This window comes from Trichomycterus rosablanca, chromosome 6 (assembly GCF_030014385.1).
Source record: "Trichomycterus rosablanca isolate fTriRos1 chromosome 6, fTriRos1.hap1, whole genome shotgun sequence".
In the NCBI taxonomy this organism is placed as follows: domain Eukaryota; kingdom Metazoa; phylum Chordata; class Actinopteri; order Siluriformes; family Trichomycteridae; genus Trichomycterus; species Trichomycterus rosablanca.
The window spans coordinates 11362933-11390779 of NC_085993.1; the positions used below are offsets into that span (position 1 = coordinate 11362933).

At 40.4% G+C, this 27847-nt stretch overlaps 1 protein-coding gene across 1 annotated transcript in view; it reads right to left on the bottom strand.

Moving 5' to 3' along the window:
- Window positions 1-27847, bottom strand: part of tafa3a (TAFA chemokine like family member 3a) — a 171630-nt gene that overhangs the window by 13813 nt on the left and 129970 nt on the right. The window contains exons 3-4 of the mRNA XM_062996603.1: window positions 9062-9211; window positions 1816-1940 (exon numbers count right to left, since the gene is read on the bottom strand). Of these exons, the coding sequence (XP_062852673.1) occupies window positions 1816-1940; window positions 9062-9211 (275 nt within the window). The remainder of the gene's footprint in view (window positions 1-1815; window positions 1941-9061; window positions 9212-27847) is intronic.

Sequence of the window (27847 nt, forward strand, 5' to 3'; positions counted from 1 at the left end):
CTTCCTCTGTACAAACTAAACCTTTATATACTGTGATAGAGTTCTTATGACCCAGCAGCCGACTAATATAGCAATGCTGTAATGATCCTACAGAACACACTGCATGTTAAACAAGACTGCAATTCAAGAAAATTACAAAATAGTCTTCTTTTATAAAAAAAAAAAAAAAAAACCCGTTATGTAAAAGCTTACTGGAATTATTTTCTCCAATAACAGATGATTTTTAGGAAGGACATAAATTACATAGTAGTCTGTCTGTAATTCCGTACCCAGTGCTTTTATGTTCTGACCCCTTCTAGTTATTCAGAAAAAACTGTCATATAATAATAGGCACCATTTTTCACTATTCACTTATATTACAATACTTCCTCTGTGAATGTGTAAGCGGAAAATAAAGTGGTTTTCTTGCCGGAAAATGAAAACACTGTTTCATTTCATTCGGCTTTGTCCTGCACTAAAATCTAAATATATTTTGTAATAATGCAGGTGCATCTTACGCACAAGCAGCCTGATGAATGACGAGACCATTTCCTTAAATATCTGGAACTGTATTTATGGTTTAATCACTTATTCATTCCTCTTTAGTTACCACTTCATTCTGATCGAGTCCTGGTGGGTCCAGAACCTATTATTTATTTATTTATTAGGATTTTAACGTCATGTTTTACACCCTTCGATTACATCCATGACAGGAACAGTAGTTACTCATTACACAAGATTTATAATTTATCACACTGATCAGGCATAACATTATGACCATCTCCTTGTTTCTACACTCACTGTCCATTTTATCAGCTCCACTTACCATATAGAAGCACTTTGTAGTTCTACAATTACTGACTGTAGTCCATCTGTTTCTCTACATACTTTTTTAGCCTGTTTTCACCCTGTTCTTCAATGGTTAGGACCCCCACAGGACCACTACAGATCAGGTATTATTTAGGTGGTGGGTCATTCTCAGCACTGCAGTGACACTGACATGGTGGTGGTGTGTTAGTGTGTGTTGTGCTGGTATGAGTGGATAAGACACAGCAATGCTGATGGAGATTTTAAACACCGTCACTGCTGGACTAAGAACAGTCCACCAACCAAAAATATCCAGCCAACAGCGCCCCATGGGCAGCATCCTGTGACCACTGATGACCAGCTCAAACCGCAGCAATAGATGAGCGATCGTAACTGACTTTACATCTACAAGGTGGACCAACTAGGTAGGAGTGTCTAATAGAGTGGACAGTAAGTGGACACAGTATTTAAAAACTCCAGCAGCACTGCTGTGTCTGATCCACTCATACCAGCACAACACACACTAACACACCATCACCATGTCAGTGTCACTGCAGTGCTGAGAATGATCCACCACCCAAATAATGCCTGCTCTGTAGTGGTCATGTGGGGGTCCTGACCATTGAAGAACAGGGTGAAAGCAGGGTAAAGAGTTATGTAGAGAAAGATGGACTACAGTTAGTAATTGTAGAACTACAAAGTGCTTCTATATGGTAAGTGGAGCTGATAAAATAGACAGTGGGTGTAGAAACAAGGAGGTGGTTTTAATGTTATGGCTTATATATTTGTCATTTTTTTTATCATTATTATTTTTGCAACATGCAAATGTATTACTCTCTCAGTTTATATTTCTCCATGAATTTTTAGCTTCTGACTATTTTTAAATGTTAAGAAACATTTTCTACCTTGTTGCTGTTATATCACATGTAAAAGCTGTTGTGTATGTCTAGCACACTACCAGTCTTATTAGTCATAAAGAGAATAGTGGGTACACTGGGTTACATAAGGTTTAGGAAAGCTTTCTCTCACCCTGGTTGTCTTGACTTTGTTCCCAGTGCTGCAGCTCCAGCCTTTGAGATCCGGCAGCACCTTACATTCCTCTCCTTCCATACAGGGCTGCATCTGGCACCACCACTTCTGTGCTACTATAGATGCTACAGAGACAGAATTGAAAAGAATAACTTTCTCATACACACACTTTATTGCATTCTACTTCAATTAGCAAGTGTATCAGACTCACACACTCTTTCTAGCTATATAAGCTCCACATGCATTCTGAGAGAACTTATACATCCACATCTATACACATTTACACTATTAAACATGGACACCAGTATGACAGGTAAGACACATCACCAATCACTCCATATCCAATATTTTCAAGGATGTAGCAATAAAGATTGAGAGGGGGAGAAAACCCTGTAAAACTTCACCCACAAAAGAAATAAACCTCCTTTCTCTCCTGCTCTATCATCTATCTGTCTTTTTCTCACCATCAGATGAAATAAAGCTGGGGATGTTTTACTTGCAGCTGATGGTTGAAATCCATCATTGGTTTGCTGCTGGTCTCTAAGAATGAGGCCGAGGTCTGTGTCAAAATGAAGTGAACCATGGTGATGAAATGATCACAGTGGTAAAGGCTAAGATGTTGGAGGCCAACTACAGGGCTGAGGGCACAACACACAACAAGAAGTGCAAAAAAATTGGACCAGAGTTGAGGGTCTGGGACCGGTGGCTTTAAGATCTAAAAATAGCTCTGTATGAAATAACACCTGAAACCGTTGGGTTTCAAGGTATTTTTTCTCATATGGTTGTATGGGAAACCTTTTAATGCGTTCCATGGTCCTGTGGACTTGCATAAATTTTAGGCATATGTAAAATAATGGGGTTGTTTTTGACACTTACACTGACAATAACACAAATACACTGATCAACCATTAAAACCACCTCCTTGTTTCTACACACACACTGTCCATTTTATCAGCTCCACTTACTGTATAGAAGCACTTTGTAGTTCTACAAATACTGACTGTAGTCCATCTGTTTCTCTGTATGCTTTGTTAGCCCCCTTTCATGCTATTCTTCAATGGTCAGGACTCTCCCAGGACCACTACAGAGCAGGTATTATTTGGGTGGTGGATCATTCTCAGCACTGCAGTGAGACTGACATGGTGGTGGTGTGTTAGTGTGTGTTGTGCTGGTATGAGTGGATCAGACACAGCAGCGCTGATGGAGTTTTTAAACACATCACTATCACTGCTGGACTGAGAATAGTCCACCAACCAAAAATATTTGCACCCCGTGGGCAGCATCCTGTGACCACTGATGAAGGTCTCAAAGATGACCAACTCAAACAGCAGTAATAGATGAGCAATCCAGCAAGGTGGACCAACTAGGTAGGAGTGTCTAATAGAGTGGACAGTGAGGAGACACGGTATTTAAAAACTCCAGCAGCGCTGCTGTGTCTGATCCACTCATACCAGCACAACACACACTAACACACCACCACCATGTCAGTGTCACTGCAGTGCTGAGAATCATCCACCACCTAAATAATACCTGCTCTGTGGTGGTCCTGTGGGAGTCCTGACAATTCAAGAACAGTGTGAAAGGGGGCTAACAAAGCATGCAGAGAAACAGGTGGACTACAGTCAGTAATTGTAAAAATACAAAGTGCTTCTATATGGTAAGTGGAGCTGCTAAAATGGACAGTGAGTGTAGAAACAAGGAGGTGGTTTTAATGTTATGGCTGATCGGTGTACATAGCAAAGGTTTGTAAACACCTTATAATTATTTAGCTCAGGTGTTTTATTCACACTGTTTTTACACAGGTGTGTAAATTCAATTATATTAAATAAATTCTAAGCTTTGTGTACTGAGGCATACACACTCTGCTCATACTGTTGCCACAGAGACATTCTTTGATAATTTAAGTTAATTGTGGCTTTGTAAGCTGATTCTGGACCCAAGTGAGGTGACTGAACAGAGTAAAGACAATCAAGCCAATAAGAAACAAATACTCATGCAGCTACACTACACAGATTGGTGAATTAGAAAAGAAATACCGGCTGTAGAGCTTTAAAGACAGGTGCTTTACAGCATGAGTTATCCAACCTGCCAGAAAAAAAAGATCCTCTGGTCCTAGGTCCTTAAGGTCTAGGTCTTCCTTGCCTGGGGGGAGGGGACGGGGTAAAAGGCACTTGGCGTTCCAAATATAAGCCAATTTCTTATGGTCAGTCAAATCAAGAAATTACATTGGCTCCCTTGAGTCAGCTACTACTCAAGAGCGAGCATAACTACCAGTAGCTTAATGTTCCCAGCATAATAATTTCTCTCACTCAAGGATAGTGTCATGAAAAAACTAGATACGTGGTGTGTTCGAAAACCTAGTGAGCTGCCTTGCTGTCTTACTGCCTACATAGGCAGCTGCCCAACTAGAGAGGATTCTAATAAGTAATCGACTTAAGAAGATATACTTTATTTGTCATATATACATATACAGGTGTACAATACAATGAAATTCTTTCTTCGCATATCGCAGCTTGTTTGGAAGCTGGGGTCAGAGTGCAGGGTCAGCCATCATATAGCGCCTCTGGAGCAGACAGGGTTAAGGGCCTCAAGGACCCAACAGTGGCTGCATAGCAGAGCCTGGATTTGAACCACCAATCTTCTGGTTGATAGCCCAAAGCGCTACCCACTAGGCTACCACTGTCCCTTAGGTTAGGATTTGGGGTTAAGGTTAGGGTTTGGGGTTAAGGTTAGGGTTTGGGGTTAGGGTTTTTAGGGTTTTACTTATGAGTAAGGTATTCACACACACTACTTAGACAGCTAATCCATCAGTTTTTGCTTACTAAGCTAACACAGTTAGCCTCATGCCATTCAAACCAATGGGAAGGGGTGGCACAAAGTGCTAACATGTTAACTAACATCTCCCTCCGTGTACCAAAAACAGTTAAATTCACTGACAAGCCCGAATTTGCAAATAAATACACGTGTACAAGTTTATACAAATTAAAAATCAATAATCATTTATTTACATTTGAATATAACTCGTTCTCTGCACCATCTGCCATATTTTGAAATTTTTCTGTGAGAAAAGTTGTGCCGCACTGAATGCCAGGATTGTCTTCACCGTTAAGGCAGCATCTGATGCTCCCTCATTATTCTGTCAAAATACGATTAGATTTAAGGTGCCTTAGTAGGCAGCATTTTAAGGCATCAAGGAATTCGAACAGCCTCCTTCTCGGGAGCCTGGTAGGATGACGTCAAATGCTGTCTGTGTAGAGAGATCACTAGGTTTTCGAACACACCCACTATGTTTGATATCACCTGAATGTTAGTATTTTGCTGCTTGAGACATGGCTGGGAGTCTAAAGTACAGAGAAAAGCAACATGTCTGTTATTAAGGTGTCATTAAGCTATAAGCAGATAAGAAACAACAGTTAGCACAGAATGGAGGTTCCAAAGTCCAACACCCATTGTAATGTACCAGAGCAGTATAAAGGGAGGGCTATAGTGTCTGTTCCTGACTCTTCAGCAATTCCACTGCTGTAAGAATCCACGATTGTGCCAATAATTTCTTCCAATCCAGTGAACTGTAATCTTTGTTTTCATTTATCATCTGCCCTTATTTTTTCACAACAATAGTCAGTGAGAGAAGTGTGTTACTGGGCCTTGCTCACTGGGACAGAAATACACCTACCCTACATAGAATAGGAGGCTTTCACCTTGGTGATAAAAGGGGCCTTAGAGTCTCGTTGTCTAAGCAATAAGGCTGAAAATAAGGGTTCTTCAAAAGTATTCTGAACCACCGGTGCCAACCAAAAACTTTTTGGTGGGGTTAGTCAGGGGTGCCACAAAGGTGGGAACTGTTTTCAAAGAAGTAAAAAAAAAAATCAGAAAAGCCCACATTGGACCAGCTGGGCAGAGGTAGGTCAGGGCTACTCTGTGATCAGCTTGGTTTTGGCCGAATCCATTTCAAAGCAACCTTTAAAAAGCTCAAAGCTAAAGAAGGTTATAGAGCTGACGTGAAGCTCCACAAACAGATGGAGAATGCGCGTAGCGTCTTACTATAGACGTCTAATTAGACAAAGGTGTCATGCCCTAATTTGTCTAATTTAATTACACCGATCAGCCATAACATTAAAACCACCTCCTTGTTTCTACACTCACTGTCCATTTCATCAGCTCCACTTACCATATACAGTGTATCACAAAAGTGAGTACACTCCTCACATTTCTGCAGATATTTAAGTATATCTTTTCATGGGACAACACTGACAAAATGACACTTTGACACAATGAAAAGTAGTCTGTGTGCAGCTTATATAACAGTGTAAATTTATTCTTCCCTCAAAATAACTCAATATACAGCCATTAATGTCTAAACCACCGGCAACAAAAGTGAGTACACCCCTAAGAGACTACACCCCTAAATGTCCAAATTGAGCACTGCTTGTCATTTTCCCTCCAAAATGTCATGTGATTTGTTAGTGTTACTAGGTCTCAGGTGTGCATAGGGAGCAGGTGTGTTCAATTTAGTAGTACAGCTCTCACACTCTCTCATACTGGTCACTGAAAGTTCCAACATGGCACCTCATGGCAAATAACTCTCTGAGGATCTTAAAAGACGAATTGTTGCGCTACATGAAGATGGCCAAGGCTACAAGAAGATTGCCAACACCCTGAAACTGAGCTGCAGCACAGTGGCCAAGATCATCCAGCGTTTTAAAAGAGCAGGGTCCACTCAGAACAGACCTCGCGTTGGTCGTCCAAAGAAGCTGAGTGCACGTGCTCAGCGTCACATCCAACTGCTGTCTTTGAAAGATAGGTGCAGGACTGCTGTCAGCATTGCTGCAGAGATTGAAAAGGTGGGGGGTCAGCCTGTCAGTGCTCAGACCATACGCCGCACACTACATCAAATTGGTCTGCATGGCTGTCACCCCAGAAGGAAGCCTCTTCTGAAGTCTCTACACAAGAAAGCCCGCAAACAGTTTGCTGAAGACATGTCAACAAAGGACATGGATTACTGGAACCATGTCCTATGGTCTGATGAGACCAAGATTAATTTGTTTGGTTCAGATGGTCTCAAGCATGTGTGGCGGCAATCAGGTGAGGAGTACAAAGATAAGTGTGTCATGCCTACAGTCAAGCATGGTGGTGGGAATGCCATGGTCTGGGGCTGCATGAGTGCAGCAGGTGTTGGGGAGTTACATTTCATTGAGGGACACATGAACTCCAATATGTACTGTAAAATACTGAAGCAGAGCATGATCCCCTCCCTCCGGAAACTGGGTCGCAGGGCAGTGTTCCAGCATGATAATGACCCCAAACACACCTCTAAGACGACCACTGCTTTATTGAAGAGGCTGAGGGTAAAGGTGATGGACTGGCCAAGCATGTCTCCAGACCTAAACCCAATAGAACATCTTTGGGGCATCCTCAAGCGGAAGGTGGAGGAGCGCAAAGTCTCGAATATCCGCCAGCTCCGTGATGTCGTCATGGAGGAGTGGAAAAGCATTCCAGTGGCAACCTGTGAAGCTCTGGTAAACTCCATGCCCAGGAGAGTTAAGGCAGTTCTGGGAAATAATGGTGGCCACACAAAATATTGACACTTCAGGAACTTTCACTAAGGGGTGTACTCACTTTTGTTGCCGGAGGTTTAGACATTAATGGCTGTATATTGAATTATTTTGAGGGAAGAATACATTTACACTGTTATATAAGCTGCACACAGACTACTTTTCATTGTGTCAAAGTGTCATTTTGTCAGTGTTGTCCCATGAAAAGATATACTTAAATATCTGCAGAAATGTGAGGGGTGTACTCACTTTTGTGATACACTGTAGAAGCACTTTGTAGTTCTACAATTACTGACTGTAGTCCATCAGTTTCTCTGCATACCTTTTTAGCCTGCTTTCACCCTGTTCTTCTAAGGTCAGGACCCCCACAGGACCACTACAGAGTAGATATTATTTAGGTGGTGGATCATTCTCAGCACTGCAGTGACACTGACATGGTGGTGGTGTGTTAGTGTGTGTTGTGCTGGTATGAGTGGATCAGACACAGCAGCGCTGCTGGAGTTTTTAAACACCTCACTGTCACTGCTGGACTGAGAATAGTCCACCAAAAATATATCCAGCCAACAGCGCCCTGTGGGCAGCGTCCTGTGACCACTGATTAAGATCTAAAAGATGACCAACTCAAACAGCAGCAATAGATGAGCGATCGTCTCTGACTTTACATCTACAAGGTGGACCAACTAGGTAGGAGTGTATAATAGAGTGGACAGGGAGTGGACACAGTATTTAAAAACTCCAGCAGTGCTGCTGTGTCTGATCCACTCATACCATCCTGACCATTGAAGAACAGGGTGAAAGCAGGCCAAAAAGGTATGTAGAGAAATAGATGGACTACTCAGTAATTGTAGAACTACAAAGTGCTTCTATATGGTAAGTGGAGCTAATAAAATGGACAGTGTGTGTAGAAACAAAGAGGTGGTTTTAATGTTATGCCTGATCGGTGTAAATGAATGTCATAAATAATGTTACTTATTAATGATAATAGCAGAGGCAAAAATCGATCATTTCTGTTTTTTAAATAGGCTACCAAAAGCAGTTCCTTTTAAGCATTTCTACTGTAAGTGGACATGCTAAAAGCATCTTGGAACCATCTTGGGGTTTTGGAAGCAACAGAAGGGTAGAGGTCAGCCAGAGTGTGTCAGATATATTACAGAGCAGAGAAGAAGATCAGGATCGATTGACCCGTCCAGAGAGAAAGCCTGTTGACACGTTATTACACAAGCAGGCTGTGCCGCGCTCCAGCGTACAGGAGGATGATGGTGTCACGCCGAAATAGCTTTCAACTCCAGAGTGACAGGTGCGAGAAATGAGATGGTGATAGAGATAGGAGGCTCCTGTTTGATGGGTAGAAAGTGTCTCTGGCACATTATATTGATTACATGGCTTTAAACACAGACAATTCAATTTTAGTCCATGACTTTAAAGAACTGTTCATCTCAGGCTGTAATTTGCATCTTGTCACTGTTGTCACACTATATGTGATAAAATGAAATTTTCTATTAGCAGGAAATCGTTTGCACTAATACTCCGGCTGTTATCTGCTGAAATAAAAATGTCTGACTGTCTTTTTCTGGCAGCACTAAAAAAGCAATAGTCTGGAGTCAACAATTCACATTTATTCCATGTCCTTGGTAGATAGTTATTTTTTTCACATCAAATCAAAACCAGAGCAATAAGAGAATAAAGAATCCTACCATCCACGCAGGAGGGGGCAGCTCGTGTAGTGCCAGCAACCTGGCCTGGGAAGCAGGAGCACTTGACAGTTTGAGAACGCTCTTCGATTTTATTCTTGTTACAGCAACGGTGTGCTGCTATGACCTCACAGGTTCCCGCCTTGACATGCACTGCAGAAACAGAACAAGGACACAAAGGCCATTAAAAAAGGAAGGTTTTGAAACCTTGAGTCAGACAGACAGCAAAATCAGCATTTTTATGTTTGCTCCCAGCAGTGGTTCTATGAAGCCAAAGCGAATAATGCAACACTAACAAAGGTTGGATGTAAACAAACAAACAAATAAATAAATAACACACAGACACCGATCAGGCATAACATTATCACCACCTTTCTAATATTGTGTTGGTCCCCCGTTTTGCTGCCAAAACAGCCCTGAAGGTGTGCTGTGGTATCTGGCACCAAGATGTCAGCAGCAGATCCTTTAACTCATCTAAGTTGTGAGGTGGGGCCTCCATGGATCGGACTTGTTTGTCCAGCACATCCAACAGATGCTTGGTTGGATTGAGATCTGGGGAATTTGGAGGCCAAGTCAACACCTCAATTTCACTGTTGTGCCCCTCAAACCATTTATAAAGCATTTTTGCTTTGTGGCAGGGCGCATTATCCTGCTGAAAGAGGTCACAGCCATCAGGGAATAGCGTTTCCATTAATGGGTGTACATGGTCTGCAACAATGCTTAGGTAGGTGGTACATGTCAAAGTGACATCCACATGTATGGCAGGACCCAAGGTTTCCCAGCAGAACATCGCCCAGAGCATCACACTGCCTCCGCCGGCTTGCCTTCTTATCATATTGCATCCTGGTGCCATGTGTTCCCCAGGTAAGCAATGAACACGCACCCGGGCCATCCATGTGGTGTAAATGAAAACGTGATTCATCAGACCAGGCCACCATCTTCCATTGCTCCGTGGTCCAGTTCCGATTCTCATGTGCCCATTGTTGGTGCTTTCGGCATTAACTTCTTCAGCAATTTGAGCCACAGTAGCTGTTGGATGCACCAATGAGCCTTAGCCGCCCATAACCCTGTCGCAGGTTTACCACTGTTCCTTCCTTGGACCACTTTTGATAGATACTGACCACTGCAGACTGGGAACACCCCACAAGAGCTGCAGTTTTGGAGATGCTCTAACCCAGTCGTCTAGCCATCACAATTTGGTCCTTGTCAAACTCGCTCAAATCCTTACGCTTGCCCATTTCTCCTGCTCCTAACACATCAACTTTGAGGATAAAATGTTCACTTGCTGCCTAATATATCCCACCCACTAACAGGTGTCGTGATGAAGAGATAATCAGTGTTATTCACTTTACCTGTCAGTGGTCATAATGTTATGCCTAGTCGATGTATATATATTAGTAATTGGTCTTTTTGGATCACTCAAAGAAGCTTTAAGGGGAAGAAGATTTTCATGTGGTGATGATGTGAAAGCAGCGCTGCATCAACCAAAAACATTTTTTGCTAATGGCATTAAATAAAGTTTATACGACGCTGGGAAAAATGCATCAGATAGTGACTATGTAGAAAAGTGGTGTAATTTGATTTTGAAATTCTTAATAAATAGATTTTTAAAAAAAGGTGCAGAAACTTTTTGATGAACCCTCGTAAATAGGGAGAAAAAAAGGAGTTTTTATTTTTCAAAATGAGTTCAATAATTGATGATGCTTTGTGTTCACTGCAAAACAAAAGCATGCAGTAAATTGCGACACCAAAATAAAAAGAAAAAAATACTAAAGCTTGATTTTTTTAATGCATTTTCTCTCCTTTTTAGCGCGTCCAATTGCCCAATTGCGTCATGCTTCCTCTCCACCAATGCCGATCCCTGCTCTGATTGAGGAGAACAAAGCTAACCCATGCCCCCTCCGACACGTGGGCAGCATGCCGTATGCATCTTATCACCTACACTTTGACGAGTGCAGTGCAGCTCTGCGTTGTGTACAGAGAGACACACCCTGAGAGCACTCTTTTCTCCTCTCTGTGCGGGCGCCATCAATCAGCCAGCAAACGTTGTATTTGCACAAGTCATGAGAGAGAGAGACCCCATCCGGCGTAGTCCCGCCCATCTGAACAACAGGTCAATTGTTGTTCATGTGGCCACTCAGCCTCAGCCGGCAGGCAGAGCTGAGATTCGATACGATGTATTCGAGATCCCAGCTTTGGTTCCAGCGTGTGTTTTCACCGCTGCGCCACCTGAGCGGCCCCTGTCATGTATCTTTTTAATAAAATGTGAAATGACTACAGAGCATTTGAAGTTGACTGTATTTGTATTTGTCACCTGTATGAATGGCTAAAACACCGGAATTCAATAACAGGAGGAGCGTCCACATACTTTTGGCCATATTTGTGTACAATGATTGATATAATATTATATGCAGTTTTATTCTTCACTCAAATAAGCATGTTTAACATTTTCAGAGAGGATTGTAACATTCAGAAGGAATGTTAGCGAGCCTACAAAGGCCATATTTACCCATGCACACATTTATTAGCCTAGATCAGGGAGTAAAGAAAACTTGAATAAAAAAAAAAAACGTTATTTTAAAGTTTTAGTGTTCCTTTTAAAACAGCCTTAATTAAATTGGTAAAGATTTTCAATTTAGTACTTGAGCTGAAAATTGATTGAAAAGGGGGGCCTCCATCTTCCCATTAGTGGGCCAATCTGAAAATCTCATCAACAACATTAAAAACATTTTGCCTCCAATCAATAAGAAGCCATTCAGACACACACAAAAGGGCCTGTCATGCAGCGGGCCAATCGCTAGCTGGAGAAAGAAAGCGGAGGTTTGCTGATCTGGGCGTGTGTGAGTGAAGATCTGAGCTATTTAGTTTGTTTGTCTCTCAGCAAACACAGGGTGAAATCTAATTTATAAAGTTTGAATGGTTACAAACTGAATATTCAAAGTTTGTTTGGGGTGAGGAAGGCTGGGAGAGTGGGAGGGAAGCAGTCGGGTGGCTTTTGTTGCTACTGATGTTGAGAAATGAGACCTCAAATAATTATAGTGTCAGCTTACAGAGTAATCAATGGCTGTGGAAGAGTAATAAAATAGTTCTTTAATTTTGTGTTTAAGAGCGTGTAGGCTGGGATTTCCTGGGGAAATCAAGATCACTGAAATGAAGAGCAACATAAGTCCAACCAGTCAGGCTACTTCTGGTACAGCTTTTACTTTTCAAACCAGTAACTAGTTAATAATCTTGGTGTGATGTATAAGGCAGATATCACAGTTTGCAAAGCTTTTGCAGCCAGCTAGTTTCTCTTCATGTTTGAGTTTTTGATTTTTACCCACTTTAACCTGCTGTAGAATATTGTAGAAGTTTTCAGTTTGCAATAAATTGGCTACCACTAGATAAAAAAAAAGTTATACAGTGGTACCTTGAAACTCAACGTCAATTGGTTTTGGGAGTGATGTTGAGTTTAAAAGGCATTGAGTTTCAAGGTATTTCTTCCCATAAGGATGTATGAGAAACCTGTTAATGCGTCCCATGGTCTCGTGGAACTGCATATATTTTAGGCTCATGTAAAATAATGTTTTTGCCACTTATACACTGAAAATAACACAAATACAGTATAAAAAATGCATTCACATGAGAAGCGGCACAATAGCTTTTGTGCTGGCTGTGCCGTTATTTCCTATTGAGTGAAGAAAAATTATGAGCAGTAATAATAAAGAGAAGTTTAGTGTTTCCATGTCATTCTTTTAGTACATAAAGTCATGTTAAGCTTTTTTAAAAAACGATAAGCATTTTAGACACTCGAAAAAGCTGATTCTTACAATTTCTCAGAACCCTGAGCTATAACACAAGTTTAAAAGTGAAACAGTGAGGAAAATCCAGCTAAACACAGATACATGTGGAGCTTTTTTTGACTGTAATTCCACACAAATGCAGATTCGTCTCATATTCGCACTTTGATGACGTATTGCTGCACCGTTCCAGCCGAGCACTGAACAAAGCAGCTGTTCATTGTTAATTTGGAATTAACAAATTAACAAATCATTTTTTTAAAAAGCTGAACATGTTGAGTTTTAGGTAAATGTTGAGATTTAGGTTTTAAATTTCTCACCGAAGGGCGTTGAGTTTCAAAGATTTTGAGTTTAGGGGACGTTGAGTTACAAGGTACCACTGTATCAATATTAATAGCAAAATATACAAGTAAACAACAAACATAAATCATTTATTTGAAAAAATCCAGAATTAAATCAAAATTGTATTTAAACTGAGAAGACTTTAACTTGACTTCTACGCTTGATCTTTAAGTTTAAGGATTTTTTTTGTTTGTTTTTCAAAATATCAAAACTTTGGTCTCCATGTTGACTTCATATATGTCTTGACTTTTAAACTGGAAGAGTGTGTCCAAATTTTTGCAAATGCCAGAATTACTAGCATTACAGACCTGCTATAATTTACTACTTGTGGTCCTAAGTATATATTTTAATACATTTGTATATTCTACTTATTATTTAAACAGTGGCAAGGTGGCACAGAAGGGGCAGGGGCCAAGGCTTTACTTCCAATTACTGTCTGTGTGGAATCTGTTATGTTCCCCAAGTGTTTTCTCCACTTTAATAGTAATGTGAAGAGGCTCATTTAGTCATTTTATTAATTTTACTTATATTTGCTCAGTAAACTATGCAGTGATGTGCATTTTATGGACATAGTATGAGGACATTCTAATTACTGTTTGTTTGTTTGTTTGTTTGGATTTTAACATCATGTTTTACACTCTTTGGTTACATTTATGACAGACATGGTAGTTACACAAGGTTCATCAGTTCACAAGGTTATATCAAACACAGTCATGAACAATTTAGTATCTCCAGTTCACCTCACTCGCATCACTCACTCACTCGTCTTTGGACTGTGGGAGGAAACTGGAGCACTCGGGGGAAACCCACGCAGACACGGGGAGAACATGCAAACTCCACACAGAAAGGACCCGGACCATTCTAATGACTGAATTCATGTGTTTCAGCCACAATTGCTAACAAGTGTAATAAATCAATTATATAAAGGAAATTATATGCTTCCAACTTTGCCAGCAATAGTTTAGGAAAGGCACTTTCATGTTCCAGCATGACTGTACCCCATACACAAAGCAATGTTTAAACAGACATGAATAAAAGTATGGTTCAGTGGCCTGCACAGAACCCTGACCTCAGCCACACTGAACAGCTTTGAAATGAATTGGAACACCACCTGAGGCTTTTTTGACCAACATTAGTGTCCAGCTATACGAATGCCCTTTTGATGGAATTGGCACAAATTCCCACAGACATACCTCAAGTCTTGTGAGAAGCCTTCTCAGAAGAGTGGCTGTTATAGCTGAAAAGTTCACATAGAGGTCCCTTGATTTTAATACCATTTGTTTCAAAATTGGATGTACATCAAGCTCATGGTCAGGTGTGCAAATACTTTTGGCCATATAGTGCAGTTAAAGACAACGACCCAAGTCACAAGTGTTGTGTTAGATGACTCAATAATGACACCAATGGTAGTTAAAACTAAATCACATTTTTTGTTTACTTGTTTACTGCAATAAAACACAAACTAAACTGTTGATTTAAAAAAGTCTGAACATGCTGCTGATTTTGAATCTAAGTCTATGGTGATGCTTTTTGAAACCAGAATGGATTCAGCCACCAGGGTTTTATGAGACAGCCTAAGCCTGTCCCTCTATTTTACTTTTACTAATTACTTTAGATTATTACCACATCACATAAAACATAATAGTATAGTAGGTAGATTAACTACCCTAAATTAACCCTAGACATAAGGGAGCAAATGTGTGACTAAATTAAAGAACCCTTTTAGTTGAGTCATACCATCCTGATGCTTCATGACCTTTTGTAGTTAGACATACTGCTCTTTTCTGGTATTTGTTTGAAATTTCCAAGCCATGTAACACCTGGGATCAATAATTTTCACTTTAAGCTCTCAGGCTGGACATCAACCAGTATGTCAGAAAGCATCTGCATTAGCTGGGGAGTAGAAAAGAGCTGGGCGCTAATGCTAATGTTGGCTGGTGTAGTGCTTGGACATCCAGGAGATCAATTCCTCTCAGACACAGCACTTGGCTCTACAATCACATCCATTGATTCTTAATTGATATGTGTTTTATCATTACTGAAGGCTTTAGGAGGAGATTTTTGTGGGCAGGCCATTCTAACATCACAATATTGCTTTTAAAACAAAGTTAATGTGATTGATTAAAGTATGGGCAAAGTGTTCTTTAGCATAATATGTTATGCATGGTTATGGTGTATTAGTTTTGTTTATGTAAAAACTTGCTACTATTTCAAAATAATGTAGATGGTGCAGGTAGCAGAAGAGTTTAAATAGAGAAGTTAAAAAAGAAAAGGAAGGAAATGTAAAAAAAAGTAATGCAATGCAAATAAATAATTCAAAATTCCCCTGAATCACTTCATGATATTATGAACTGTAGATAGGGAAACACCTACATTCTTTGCAGTCTTGCATTGAGAAACATTGTCTTTAAAAGTAAATTAAAAATCAGTCTTGCTTGCAAAAACTGGGGCTGCGTCCGAAATCACATAGTTTATACTGAACAGTACGCGAAAGCAGTGCGCGAGAGCAGGTAGTGTCCGAATACGAAGTATTCATTAAACACGTAAAAAGTACTGGAATGGGTACCTACTGCATTGGGTGGCCATTTTTGAGTATGCAAACACAGCATACTGTGATCCGATAATCTATCCCATAATTCAACTGAAGCTGCAAAAGCGGAGAGTCAGAGTAAGACAAAAATTTAAAATGTTGTAATTAAGTACAACCCTGTTATAACTGTGGTGATGTGACATCATGCATCACGTGACGTCACGTGACGTTGGTAAGATGGCGGTTGTAGTACGTCTGAGGTTGTGTGCATACTGCACACTTGCCTACTGAAAGAGCTTACTGCTTTACCGGCCGAGCAGTGTGCACTGCCTTGAATTTAGTATGTACTGTTTAAGTATGCGATTTCGGCCGCAGCCATTGGTTGATGGTCCTTTTATACTCAATCTTGAAGACCTCACCTGATACCAATTAGAGTGTTAATTGTGGAACCTTCCGGAACAATATTACTTGTATAACCTAGACTCTGAGTCTGTTGCAGGCGTGACATTTTATTGTTTTTTATTTTTACAAAATACAAAATTTGTCAGTGAAAACACTATAAATGTTTTGTACTTTTATCAGTTTATAAGAGTTAATTACAGTATTTAGCTTTTTTGCATTTTTTAAAAGTGCCCCAACTTTTCTGGTTTATACAGTATATTGCATTACGCTTCCTCTCTACTGACCCTGATCTCTTCTGATTGAGGAGAGCGATACTGACACATGCCCCCTCCGACATGTGTGCAGTAGCCGACTGCACTGGAGGCGAGTTCATATGCGGATCAGCTTTGTGTACGGAGAGCCACACCCTGATCAATGCATTATTCCTCGACTCTGTGCAGGTGCCATCAATTAGACAGCAGAGGCTCCCACCCTGTATGAACAACAAGCCAATCGCTGTTTATGTAGCTACCCAGCCAAGCCAGATGGCAGAGCTGAGTTTCGAACCGAGGAGTTTGAAATGCCAGCTCTGGTGTGCTAGCGTGTTTTACCACCGCGCCACCTGAGCGGCATAATGGTTATATTTTAATAAAATACAAAAGAATTAGAGCAATGGAAGCTCAGCAGTTAAGATAATGGACTTGTACTTGAAAAGTTGTGGGTTCAAGCCAAACCAATGCAGAGTTGCTGTTGTTAAGCCATAAGCGAGGCCATCCACCCTCAATTGCTTGGATTGTATGTAATTACAATTGTAAGCTGATTTGGTTAAACGTATCTGCTAATTGCTGTAAATCTAAATAAAATGTATAATTATTCCTCATGAATATCTAGCACGTTCACATGGAGGTGCTGTACAGTGGTGCTGTAGTCTAGCAGGTACAATGTGATTTCATTATTTAAAGTCAGTAAGCACAAACAACCCAGTACATTTACATTATTTAGCAGATGCTTTTATTTAAAGAAACCTGCAGATGTGACAGAATACAATAAAAGCAGTTGAGGTTTAAGGGCCTCGCTCCAGGGACATACAGTACCAACCTGGCTGGGTGGTGAGCTACCACTGTGGTTAATCCATCAATAGGAATAAATATAGCCTCGACTGTACTTCTGTGCAAAGGCGTAAGAGCATTTGGTGAAGAGTGTCATAAAAACAATATAAGACCATAACTCCATCTGTCTGAAAACCTAGCGAGCTCTGTATGTAGCCAGCATTTTATGTCACCCCCCGCACGCTCCTGAAAATAAGACTAAATTCTTAGATGGCGGAAGAAAACGGAGCAGCGAGCTGGGTTATTTTTAATGGCAAGTAATTTTCATTTTTATAAAGTTGTACAAGCCCAATTTTGGGTTTTTAAGTGACAATGTAACAGTTTTCGGGACATGGAGGGTTAGGACATGGACGTTAGCTGGTGTGCCTTAGCCCTTTGGTTTAAATTGCCTTGGGCTAACTCGCTAACACAGTAGTGGTAGGTGGGACAACTGCTGACGTAATCACTGTCTAAGTAGTGCATCTAAATAATCTGCCTTCTAAAGTTCAGTGGCAGTTAGAATCTTCTATATTTACACAGCTGCCTAGGTAGGGAGTGGGCAGCAAGGCAAGGCCTTATAAACCTGTACACATAGAAGAGAATAGAATGCCTTTATTCGTCATATATACATATACAGACGTACAGTACAACAAAATTATTTCTTCACATATCCCAGCTTGTTTGGAAGCTGGGGTCAGAGCGCAGGGTCAGCCATTGTACGGCGCCCCTGGAGCAGAGAGGGTTAGGAGCCTTGCTCAAGGGCCCAACAGTGGCTGCATGGCAGAGCTGGGATGCTCTACACACTAAGTAATTATGTAGCTACACTAGGTAATGACGTATTGTACAAGCTGCTATTTGAAGAGCATTTCGTATACACCGATCAGCCATAACATCAAAACCACCTCCTTGTTTCTACACTCACTGTCCATTTCATCAGCTCCACTCACCATATAGAAACACTTTGTAGTTCTACAATTACTGACTGTAGTCCATCTGTTTCCCTGCATGTTTCGTTAGCCCCCTTTCATGCTGTTCTTTAATAATCAGGACCCCCACAGGACCACCACAGAGTAAGTATTATTTGGGTGGTGGATCATTCTCAGCACTGCAGTGACACTGACATGGTGGTGGTGTGTTAGTGTGTGTTGTGCTGGTATGAGTGGATAAGACACAGCAGCGCTCATGGAGTTTTTAAACACCTCACCATCACTGATGGACTGAGAATAGTCCACCAACCAAAAATATATCCAGCCAACAGTGCCCTGTAGGCAGCGTCCTGTGACCACTGATGAAGGTCTAGAAGATGACCAACTCAAACAGCAGCAATAGATGAGCGATCGTCTCTGACTTTACATCTACAAGGTGGACCAACTAGGTAGGAGTGTCTAATTGAGTGGACAGTGAGTGGACACGGTATTTAAAAACTCCAGCAGTGCTGCTGTGTCTGATCCACTCATACCAGCACAACACACACTAACACACCACCACTGTCATTGTCACTGCAGTGCTGAGAATGATCCACCACCTAAATAATACCTAGTGGTCCTGTGGGGGTCCTGACCATTGAAGAACAGGGTGAAAGCAGGCTAAAAAGGTATGTAGAGAAACAGACAGACTACAGTGAATAATTGTAGAACTACAAATTGCTTCTATATAAGTGGAGCTGATAAAATGGACAGTGTGTGTAGAAACAAGGAGGTGGTTTAAATGTTATGGCTGTTCAGTGTATATATAATGTTTTATTACAAATCATATAATCAGCAAAATTTTAATCAAAAGTGGAATCTATTTACTGTATGTAGACAGACTTTTTATTCTTTCAGTTGTCCTTGTGGACTGTCAGTCTAATGGCAGGTTTATGAAGCTTCCTGTGATTATTTTGCCTCAAGTTACAGAGCAAACAGTAATGACCAACAGCAGAAAGAGAAACATGATTAAAAACAACCCCTATGTTGACATCAAATTACCATATTAGAGCCACTTTTAGCTTTGCCTCCACTGAGAGAGTGACAAAAGACCCAATGGTGCAATTCAAATGTTTTTGTAAACCATTTTATTATGCAGAACTAAAGAATAAAGAAAAGCTTAATCTGACACATGGCTAACTTTTCATTAGGGCTGCCTAACATTAAATGAAAACAGCAATTATTCTGTTCTGCTATACTAAATGTTAATATGTACTTTTGGGTTTATGAATTATGGCCTAGAATCTAGATTGTAGAATATGGAAACATAAATAAATGTAAAAGAAAATAAGTATTTTGATGTCCGGTTGACAGAGGTTACTTCAATAATTAAATCAATAATTGAAAATTTGTTATTGCGTCTTGGGTTTCATCTAGGGCTTGGTGGTATATCGCGAATATTGATATATTCGATATTACTTTTAACACCATGACCATATTTGATATATCGAGTATGTCTAGGATACACAGATTATAATTTGAGAACATTTAAAACAGAGCACAAGCGCTGCGCATAACGCTTTCTCTAAGCGCATGAGCGGGTGCACGCACACACATGCAAACTGAATCACTGAGTAAGTCAGAAACGACTCTTTTCAAATTAATTATTCATTGGAATCAAATCAGGGAGCTGTGTTCTTATCTTTGGTAAAGATTCATTCTCTCACACAAATGAATCAGTTCATTTGTGAAAGAGATTCATTCGTGGTTCAAGCCTTGGAAAACAACTGTATAAACCAATCAGAGCGTCTCGAATTCAGCTTTTGGGTGGAATTTCAATCTTTCTCTTGTTTGGTTGTAAAGGCATAAGTGACAGTATAGTGAACGAATTACCAGTTTCAGCTTTTTACCGGGAAAGCCGAGAGAACAAATTATTCTGGAAGTATTCTGGAAACATATAAGGTGGCCTTCAAGAAGAAAAACAAGGTGGTTATAGCCCTAATGGAACAAATTTGAAGAAGAGAAGCTCAGGTAAGCAGCGGTTATAATTTTATTCTGCTGTGCGGTTGGTCTGGGTCGTGGTGCTGTTGTGTAACATGCGATTTTATTTTGCAACGATAGCAAAGCATGATCAAATATTAAAGGTTTTCAGGATTTTTTTTATGCTCATTTATTTGAATTGAAACGGACAGTATAAATGTGACTGTGAGATTCTGCTGGTTTGTTTGATATAAATATTGTCAATATGAATACAAATACAGCCTGTAATAATACAAAATATAAAACACTGTAATTCGGTCAGAATTTGTCAGGACTACGGTGTTTTGTGTTTTTAAGATAACTTGTAAACCAACGTATCGTATATCGCCACTTTTTAAAAGCATATCGAGATATGAGTTTTTTAGTCATATCGCCCAGCCCTAGTTTCATCCTTACCGACAGGTACTGTGGGATTTCTCTAAAGTAATATACATTTCTCCCACAATCCAAATTTATGTTAGCAGGTATGTTTGCTTCTTTAAATAGCACATGGGTGTGAATTAGTAAGTGTGTTGTGTTCATGCATAGTACAGAGTGTAGATTGGAAATGACAAAACAATGTAAAGTGACACGATTAATTGGTTCCACTGTTTTTGTGATGCTTAATATGATGTTTCATGCAATATGAAGGAAAATAGACCAACCAGGCAGAACATTATGACCACTGACAGGTGAAGTGAATAATGCTGATTATCTCTTCATCACGGCACCTGTAAGTGGGTGGGATATATTAGGCAGCAAGTGAACATTTTATCCTCAAAGTTGATGTGTTAGAAGCAGGAAAAATGGGCGAGCGTAAGGATTTGAGCAAGTTTGACGAGGGCCAAATTGTGATGGCTAGACGACTGGGTCAGAGCATCTCCAAAACTGCAGCTCTTGTGGGGTGTTCCTGGTCTGCAGTGGTCAGTATCTATCAAAAGTGGTCCAAGGAAGGAACAGTGGTATGTGGTCCTGCCATGTGCCCAGAATGTTGACATTATCCTGGTTGGGTCCTTGGTGAGTCCATAGAGTAACACAGTAGCTTAGTGCTTAGGGCAGATGAAGCAGGTGAAGCTTAAATACTCAATTCACTTGTTTATTTAGAGATGAGAGAGGTAAGCACAGGATGGAAAGGCGCAAGCAGAGACCATTGGCGAAAGTTTCAGTCTGTTCAATATATAAGCAGAACTGGCACAGCACATTAGCTTCAGCTGCCCAGTGAAGCAAGAATCCTCTCCCTTAAAATCCACTATGTACTGTGTGAACTCAGTCTCTGCTGTTACAGAGACCCAGGCATCGTCTGATTTCCTGGTCAATATGCAGTGTTCAATAAAGGTGGTGACTTCTGTCACATGGACAGTACAGGTTAGAAATGATACTACACAGTAAGGTGCCACTGTAAGTATAGAGTGTAACAGCATTTTCTAAGTGTACATGATTTTAGATCAGGTGACTGTAAAGGAAAATCCATGACAGTCACTTATTGACAGTCTTTGGGCTTTAAGTAGTTGTTGCAAAGCTGAGAGGTTTGACATTTTTACTAGTAGACTCTAGTAGACACTATATACATATAAACATATAGCCTCTATATCTACACCTGAAGCCCTCACCTGATGTAAATAAAGAGCTAAGTATTTCTACATTCATTGTCAATTTTATCAGCTCCGCTTAGCATATAGAAGCACTTTGTAGTTCTACAATTACTGACTGTAGTCTGTATGTTTCTTTGCATGTTTTTTTTAGCCGGTTTTCACTCTGTGCTTCAATAGTCAGGACCCCCACAGGACCACCACAGAGTAGGTATTATTAAGGTGGTGGATCATTCTCAGCTCTGCAGTGACACTGACATGGTGGTGGTGTGTTAGTGTGTGTTGTGCTGGTATGAGTGGATCAGACACAGCAGCACTGCTGGAGTTTTTAAATACCGTGTCCACTCACTGTCCACTCTAGATGTAAAGTCAGAGACGATTGCTCATCTATTGCTGCTGTTTGAGTTGGTCTTCAAGACCTTCATCAGTGGTCACAGGATGCTGCCCACTAGGCGCTGTTGGCTGGATGTTTTCGGTTGGTGGACTATTTTCAGTCCAGCAAGGAACAGTGAGGTGTTTAAAAACTCCATCAGTATTGCTGTGTCTTATCCACTCATACCAGCACAACACACACTAACACACCACCTAAATAATAACTGCTCTGTGGTGGTCCTGTGAGGGTCCTGACCATTGAAGAACAGCATGAAAGGGGGCTAACAAAGCATGCAGAGAAACAGATGGACTACAGTCAGTAATAGTAGAATTACAAAGTGCTTCTATATGGTAAGTGGAGCTGATAAAACGAACAGTGAGTGTAGAAACAAGGAGGTGGTTTTAATGTTATCTCTGCTCAGTGTATATTTGTTATATTTTTGTGTGTGGGATTTAGGACTTGTATGGCATTGTTCTATAAGTATTAAAGCTGTTTTAAATACAAATTATGGCTCTATTATGTCCCTGCGATTAAAATATGGTCGTTTTTATGGTGTTATATTATCCATCCTTTAATTATCAAAAGCAGAAACAATACTGGACATGTGCCAGAGCTCAGTTAAACATATGGCCATTATCTTAAACTTTCTACAGCTGTTTTGATGAAACTGAGAACTCTCTCTCCAGGTAATTCAATGATCACACCCACATTCCCTTCATCTGTACCAACACTTTATTTAATTACTCAGTGTGACAGCAGTGAACAGAAAGAAACATTTAGTTCTGTCTCCTCTATTTCCTCACTTTTTTTCTAGCAAACTATGCAAATGAGAAGAGCAGAGTGGCAACCCAATTACCACAGGCATCGGCGTGGCAATTTACAGCAAGTCACTTATGAAATTGTTATAAAGCAATGGAGGAGTCGGCCATCTGTGGTGCATGGAGCGGAGATCTAACAACCAGGCTCCTCACAGCTCCAGTTACACGAAATGCGAGAAAAGCACTCACTCAGCCCGGCTTTTAATAGTCCAAATGAATAGATGTCACATAAAATAGTTTTTACTAGCTTGGCTCTTTGTCCTCAGCCACACCAAGAATTGATGTACGGCAGTTCAGGTTCCACTAACTCAACAATCTGTGGTTAGACCCAGCAAATGCGAACGCGATTCAGCGTTTACAAAACAGCCGTGTGTCCAGGCAGAGCTCCAAACCACTCCAAACGCTGATATCAACAGTACAGAGAGGCACACAAAAGCAGCCAGCATGAATAAATGATGGAGGAACACGTTTGAAAGCAGGATTTCTATGGCAGGCGTGACACATGCTGTCAGCTCCATTATGCTCTGACACTTCAGAGGTCGAGAATGGTAAGGCTGAATGTTAAATAGGAATTAGCAAAGATGAAGATGAAAAGGACAACAGCCAAACTCACAGGGGCTAAAATTGTACTTTTTATCTCAACATTGTGGTTCCCTTGTGGGTACTGTTGTACTGACTGAAGTTTGGCATATTCTACCTGGGTTTTCATGATTTTCTTTTTTCCTGAGGAATCCAATTAACTCCCACAACCGTCCAAAATATCGTCGCTGTCCGATGAAAAACACGTATCTTCAAAAACACAACTTTTCAGGAGAAGGAAAAAACGTTTCCCCCCTGACAAACCACAGATGGAGCAATTTAGATACAATTCAGCACAGAAATAGTCCGTCGGTTTCATAAGTTATCTGGCTAACTCAGAAACCATGCTTTTCAAAATATTTTGATCTAATATTATGCATCAATAAAGCATCAAAACACAGATACAATTATTGCATAGATCTATTAAGAAAACCTTTTAATACTGGGTGTGTTCGAAAAGCTAGGGAGCTCTCTACCTAGGCAGCATTTTACGTCATCCTACGCACGCTCCCGAGAAGGAGGCTGTTCGAAATTCTAGATGCCTTAATAAGTTGTCTAGTTAAGCATCTTAAAATTTCAACGCTATTTTGACTCAAGAACGAGGGAGCATCGGAAGCGTCCTCAGTGATCAAGGCAATCCCAGCATTCAGTGCGGCAGCTCTTCTCTCACAGAAATAAAAAAAAAACATGGCTGGCGGTGCGGAGAAGTTATTTTCAAACGTAAATAAATTATTATTGATTTTTAATTTGTATAAACTTGCACAAGTGTTTTTATTTGCAAGTTTGGGCTTGTCAGCGAATTTAACCGTTTTCGGTACATGAAGAGAGATGTTAGTTGACATTCTAGCGCGCTGTGCCAACCTATCCCATTGATTCGAATGGCAAGATGCTAACTGTGTAACTAGTTTATTAAGCAAAACCCGATGGAAACGCTGTCTAAGTAGCGCGTTCGAATAACCTGCCTTATGAGTCGATGACTTATTAGAATCCTCTCTACTGAGGCAGCTGCCTATGTAGGCAGTAAGACAGCAAGGCAGCTCCCTAAGTTTTCGAACACACCCACTGTGTTGTGCAGAAACAACACTGGGAAATACTGTTCTAAATTACCATTTAAAAACCTATAAATACCTGAAACAATCAAGGTTCCAGACAATATCTTTACTTTGTAAATCAAGTTATTGACTGTAGCTACAAAAAGTTCAATTGTGTTTATAAATACAGTCCGTGTAAATGCTTAGTCCATATAAATATCAGATACAAATGTGTTTTTAAAGTACTTCAAACATCACAAATATAAATCATGCTTACAACCATTACAATCATTGAATAACCTGAATAAACTGTACAGATCAAACATAACGCAGCAACAACTTCCTTCTTAAACAGTACCGGAGGGGAAGGAAGAGGAGATACATGGTTTTGATGGACAGGTCTAGCAGCCAATGAAGATACTCGTTAAAGAGATTGCATGATTTTTTATCTTTTCATTGGTCATTTTGATATTCGCTGCTATGGACAGACAGATTTATACCCACAATCAACACATGTAAAAAAGTGAAAACCGCGGAAAGTGGAGATACATGTTTTTCATCAGACAGCGACGATATGCAAAAGGTGGACTGGCTGCTACTAAGCTGTAATCACAAAATATATTGGAGACATGACATACCCCAACCCCTAAGTATTCGGATATAAATGGATGGATGGATGGATTTTCCAACATCACTTGTTGGAAAACCGCTTTAGTTAAAATGCTGATGTGGAAACACTGTCCTCTAGTGGTGGGATGCGGTAACAAAATCGACATGCATTGTGGAAGATGTAGTTTATGTATGACTTTACAGTGTATTTTAAGATAATCATACACCTTTTAACCTCTCGAGGGCCACAAAAAAATGACGTGGAGGGCCAGGGGCCTTGAGTTTGACACGTGGATTAAAGGGTAACAAAGTGAACAGAGCAACAGATGGGCTAAATACAGTAATTATATCTATATGGTAGGTGTAGTTCCTAAACTAACAACCCTAACAAATCAGCTGTTGAGTGTATCAAGTAAATGACCTCATTACTGTTCTTGGCCCCAAATCCCTGTAATTATGTTCCAAAATCATGTGGAGTGATGGGAGGCTGTTATAACATCATAACAAGGACCAGCTTGAATATACATATAGATGTGATGTTCATACTGTATGTCCTCATACTTTTATATAGCGAATCTATTCAAGCAGTGGAAAAAATGTATAAAACATAAGTTAACAAATCTCAGAGTCCAGAGTGTGTTTTTGATCTAGCTGGGCACACAGAGATTGTTGAAGCTGACAGATTCCTGGGCATATGGGCCCTGGGCACCAATGAACTTTCCCTCACGCACTATCCATCTCTACATTGCGCTGTTAACGGCTACTCCTGATCAATGGCTCTTCCTTAAGGGATGGCACACCCATCACAATCAGTGGTCTCAGAATGTTATTACATTTCACTGCAAGGAAATAAGACCAGCACCCTGAAACTAATGGAGAGCACGCAAGCACTTGATCAGTGCAACATGGATTGCATTAAAATGGGAGAGCAGCACTCCAGACATCAGTTATCCAGACATCAGAATGCCAGAGACCCATGTACTATAGCTTGACTCATAAATTCTATGCTGAGAATGTGCAATATTTTGTAACTGTGTTTTGATTTTATGTGCTGATGTAATTTTATACAACTGAGGTGCAAAAGGAAAACAGATAACGATGTCAAATGGAATAAATGTAGATCCTAGAGAGAGAAAGAGGGTTTTTTCTTTGTCATGGTGGAGAGGTAATGGTGGTGCAGCAGTTGAGAAGCACTTAAGTTTAGTTTAGTTTAAGTTGCTTTATTACAACCCAAAATCAGAAAAAGTTGGGACAGCATGGAAAATGCAAATAAAATAAAAACACAGAGTTTCTTACATTTGACTTTTATTTCATTGCAGACAGGATGAACCTGAGATATATCATGTTTTGTCTAATTAATAAACATCCATTTTTGCATTTCAAGTGTGCAACACATTTAAAAAAATGTAGGGACAGTAAAGCATTTACCACTTTGTAATGTTGCCATTCTATTTCACCACACTTAAAAGACGTTTTGGCACAGAGGATACCAAGTGATTTAGTGTCTGAGCTTTTATTTTGTCCCATTCTTCCTGCAAACACGTCTTAAGATGTGCAACATTCTCTATTGGGGACAGGTCAGGACTGCAGGAAGGCCAGTCCAGTACCCGTACCCTCTTCTTCCACAGACATGCCTTTGTAATGTGTGCAGCATGTGGTTTTGCATTGTCTTGTTGAAAAATACATGGACGTCCCTGGAAAAGATGACGTCTTGAAGGCAGCACATGTTGCTCGAAGATCTCAATGTACTTTTCTGCATTAATGCTGCCATCACAGAAGTTTGCCAAAGTAATCCCTCATCAGCTATTGTTGAGTGGCGGTTCTTGATGCAGTGCCATCTGAGGGATCGAAGATCACAGTCCTTCAGCTTAAGCTTGCGCCCTTGGTCTTTACGCACTAAAATTCCTCCTGATTCCTTGAATTCCTTGAATAATTTAATGATATTATGCACTGTAGAGGGAGAAATATGCAAATCGCTTCCAATCTTTCTTTGAGGTTCATTGTTTTTAAACATTTCAATCATTTTCTCACACATTTGTTGACAAACTGGAGATCTTCTGATCATCTTTGCTCATCAAAGACTCAGCCCTTCCTGGATGCTGCTTTTGTACCAAACCATGATTACAATCATCTGTTTGAAATCAAATCATTCTTTAGTTTTTTTCACCTCATTACTAGCCTTAAATTGCCCCTGTCCCAACTTTTTTGGAATGTGTTGCAGGCATGAAATGCAGGAGTGGAGGTAAATTAACAAATGAAATGAAGCTGAGCAGACAAAACATGAGATATCTCAGGTTTATTCTGTCTTCAATCACTCCGGTACGCACAGTCAGTACAGAGTGCATTTTTCAACCGCACGAGTCGAGTTCATATACTTGACAGGCACTGTGTATGGAGGGCCACACCCACATCAGCATTATTCCTCAGCCCTGTGCAGGCGCCGTCAGTCAGCCAGCAGGGGCCACAGTCGCACCAGTTATAAGGACCTATGATCCGACTTTCTTAACCCTAACCCTGAATAACAGCCAATCGTTGTTCATACTGTCGCCCAGCCTAGTCGGAAAGGCAGAGCTGAGGTTCGATACGATGTATTCGAAACCCCAACTCTGGTGAGCTGGCGTACTTTACCGCTGCGCCACCTGAGTGGCTAAGGAACACTGTGTTTTTATTTTTATTTTATTTGCATTTTCCATACTGTCCCAACTTTTCTGATTTGGGGTTGTAGTTTAGGCCTTATTTTTCTTTA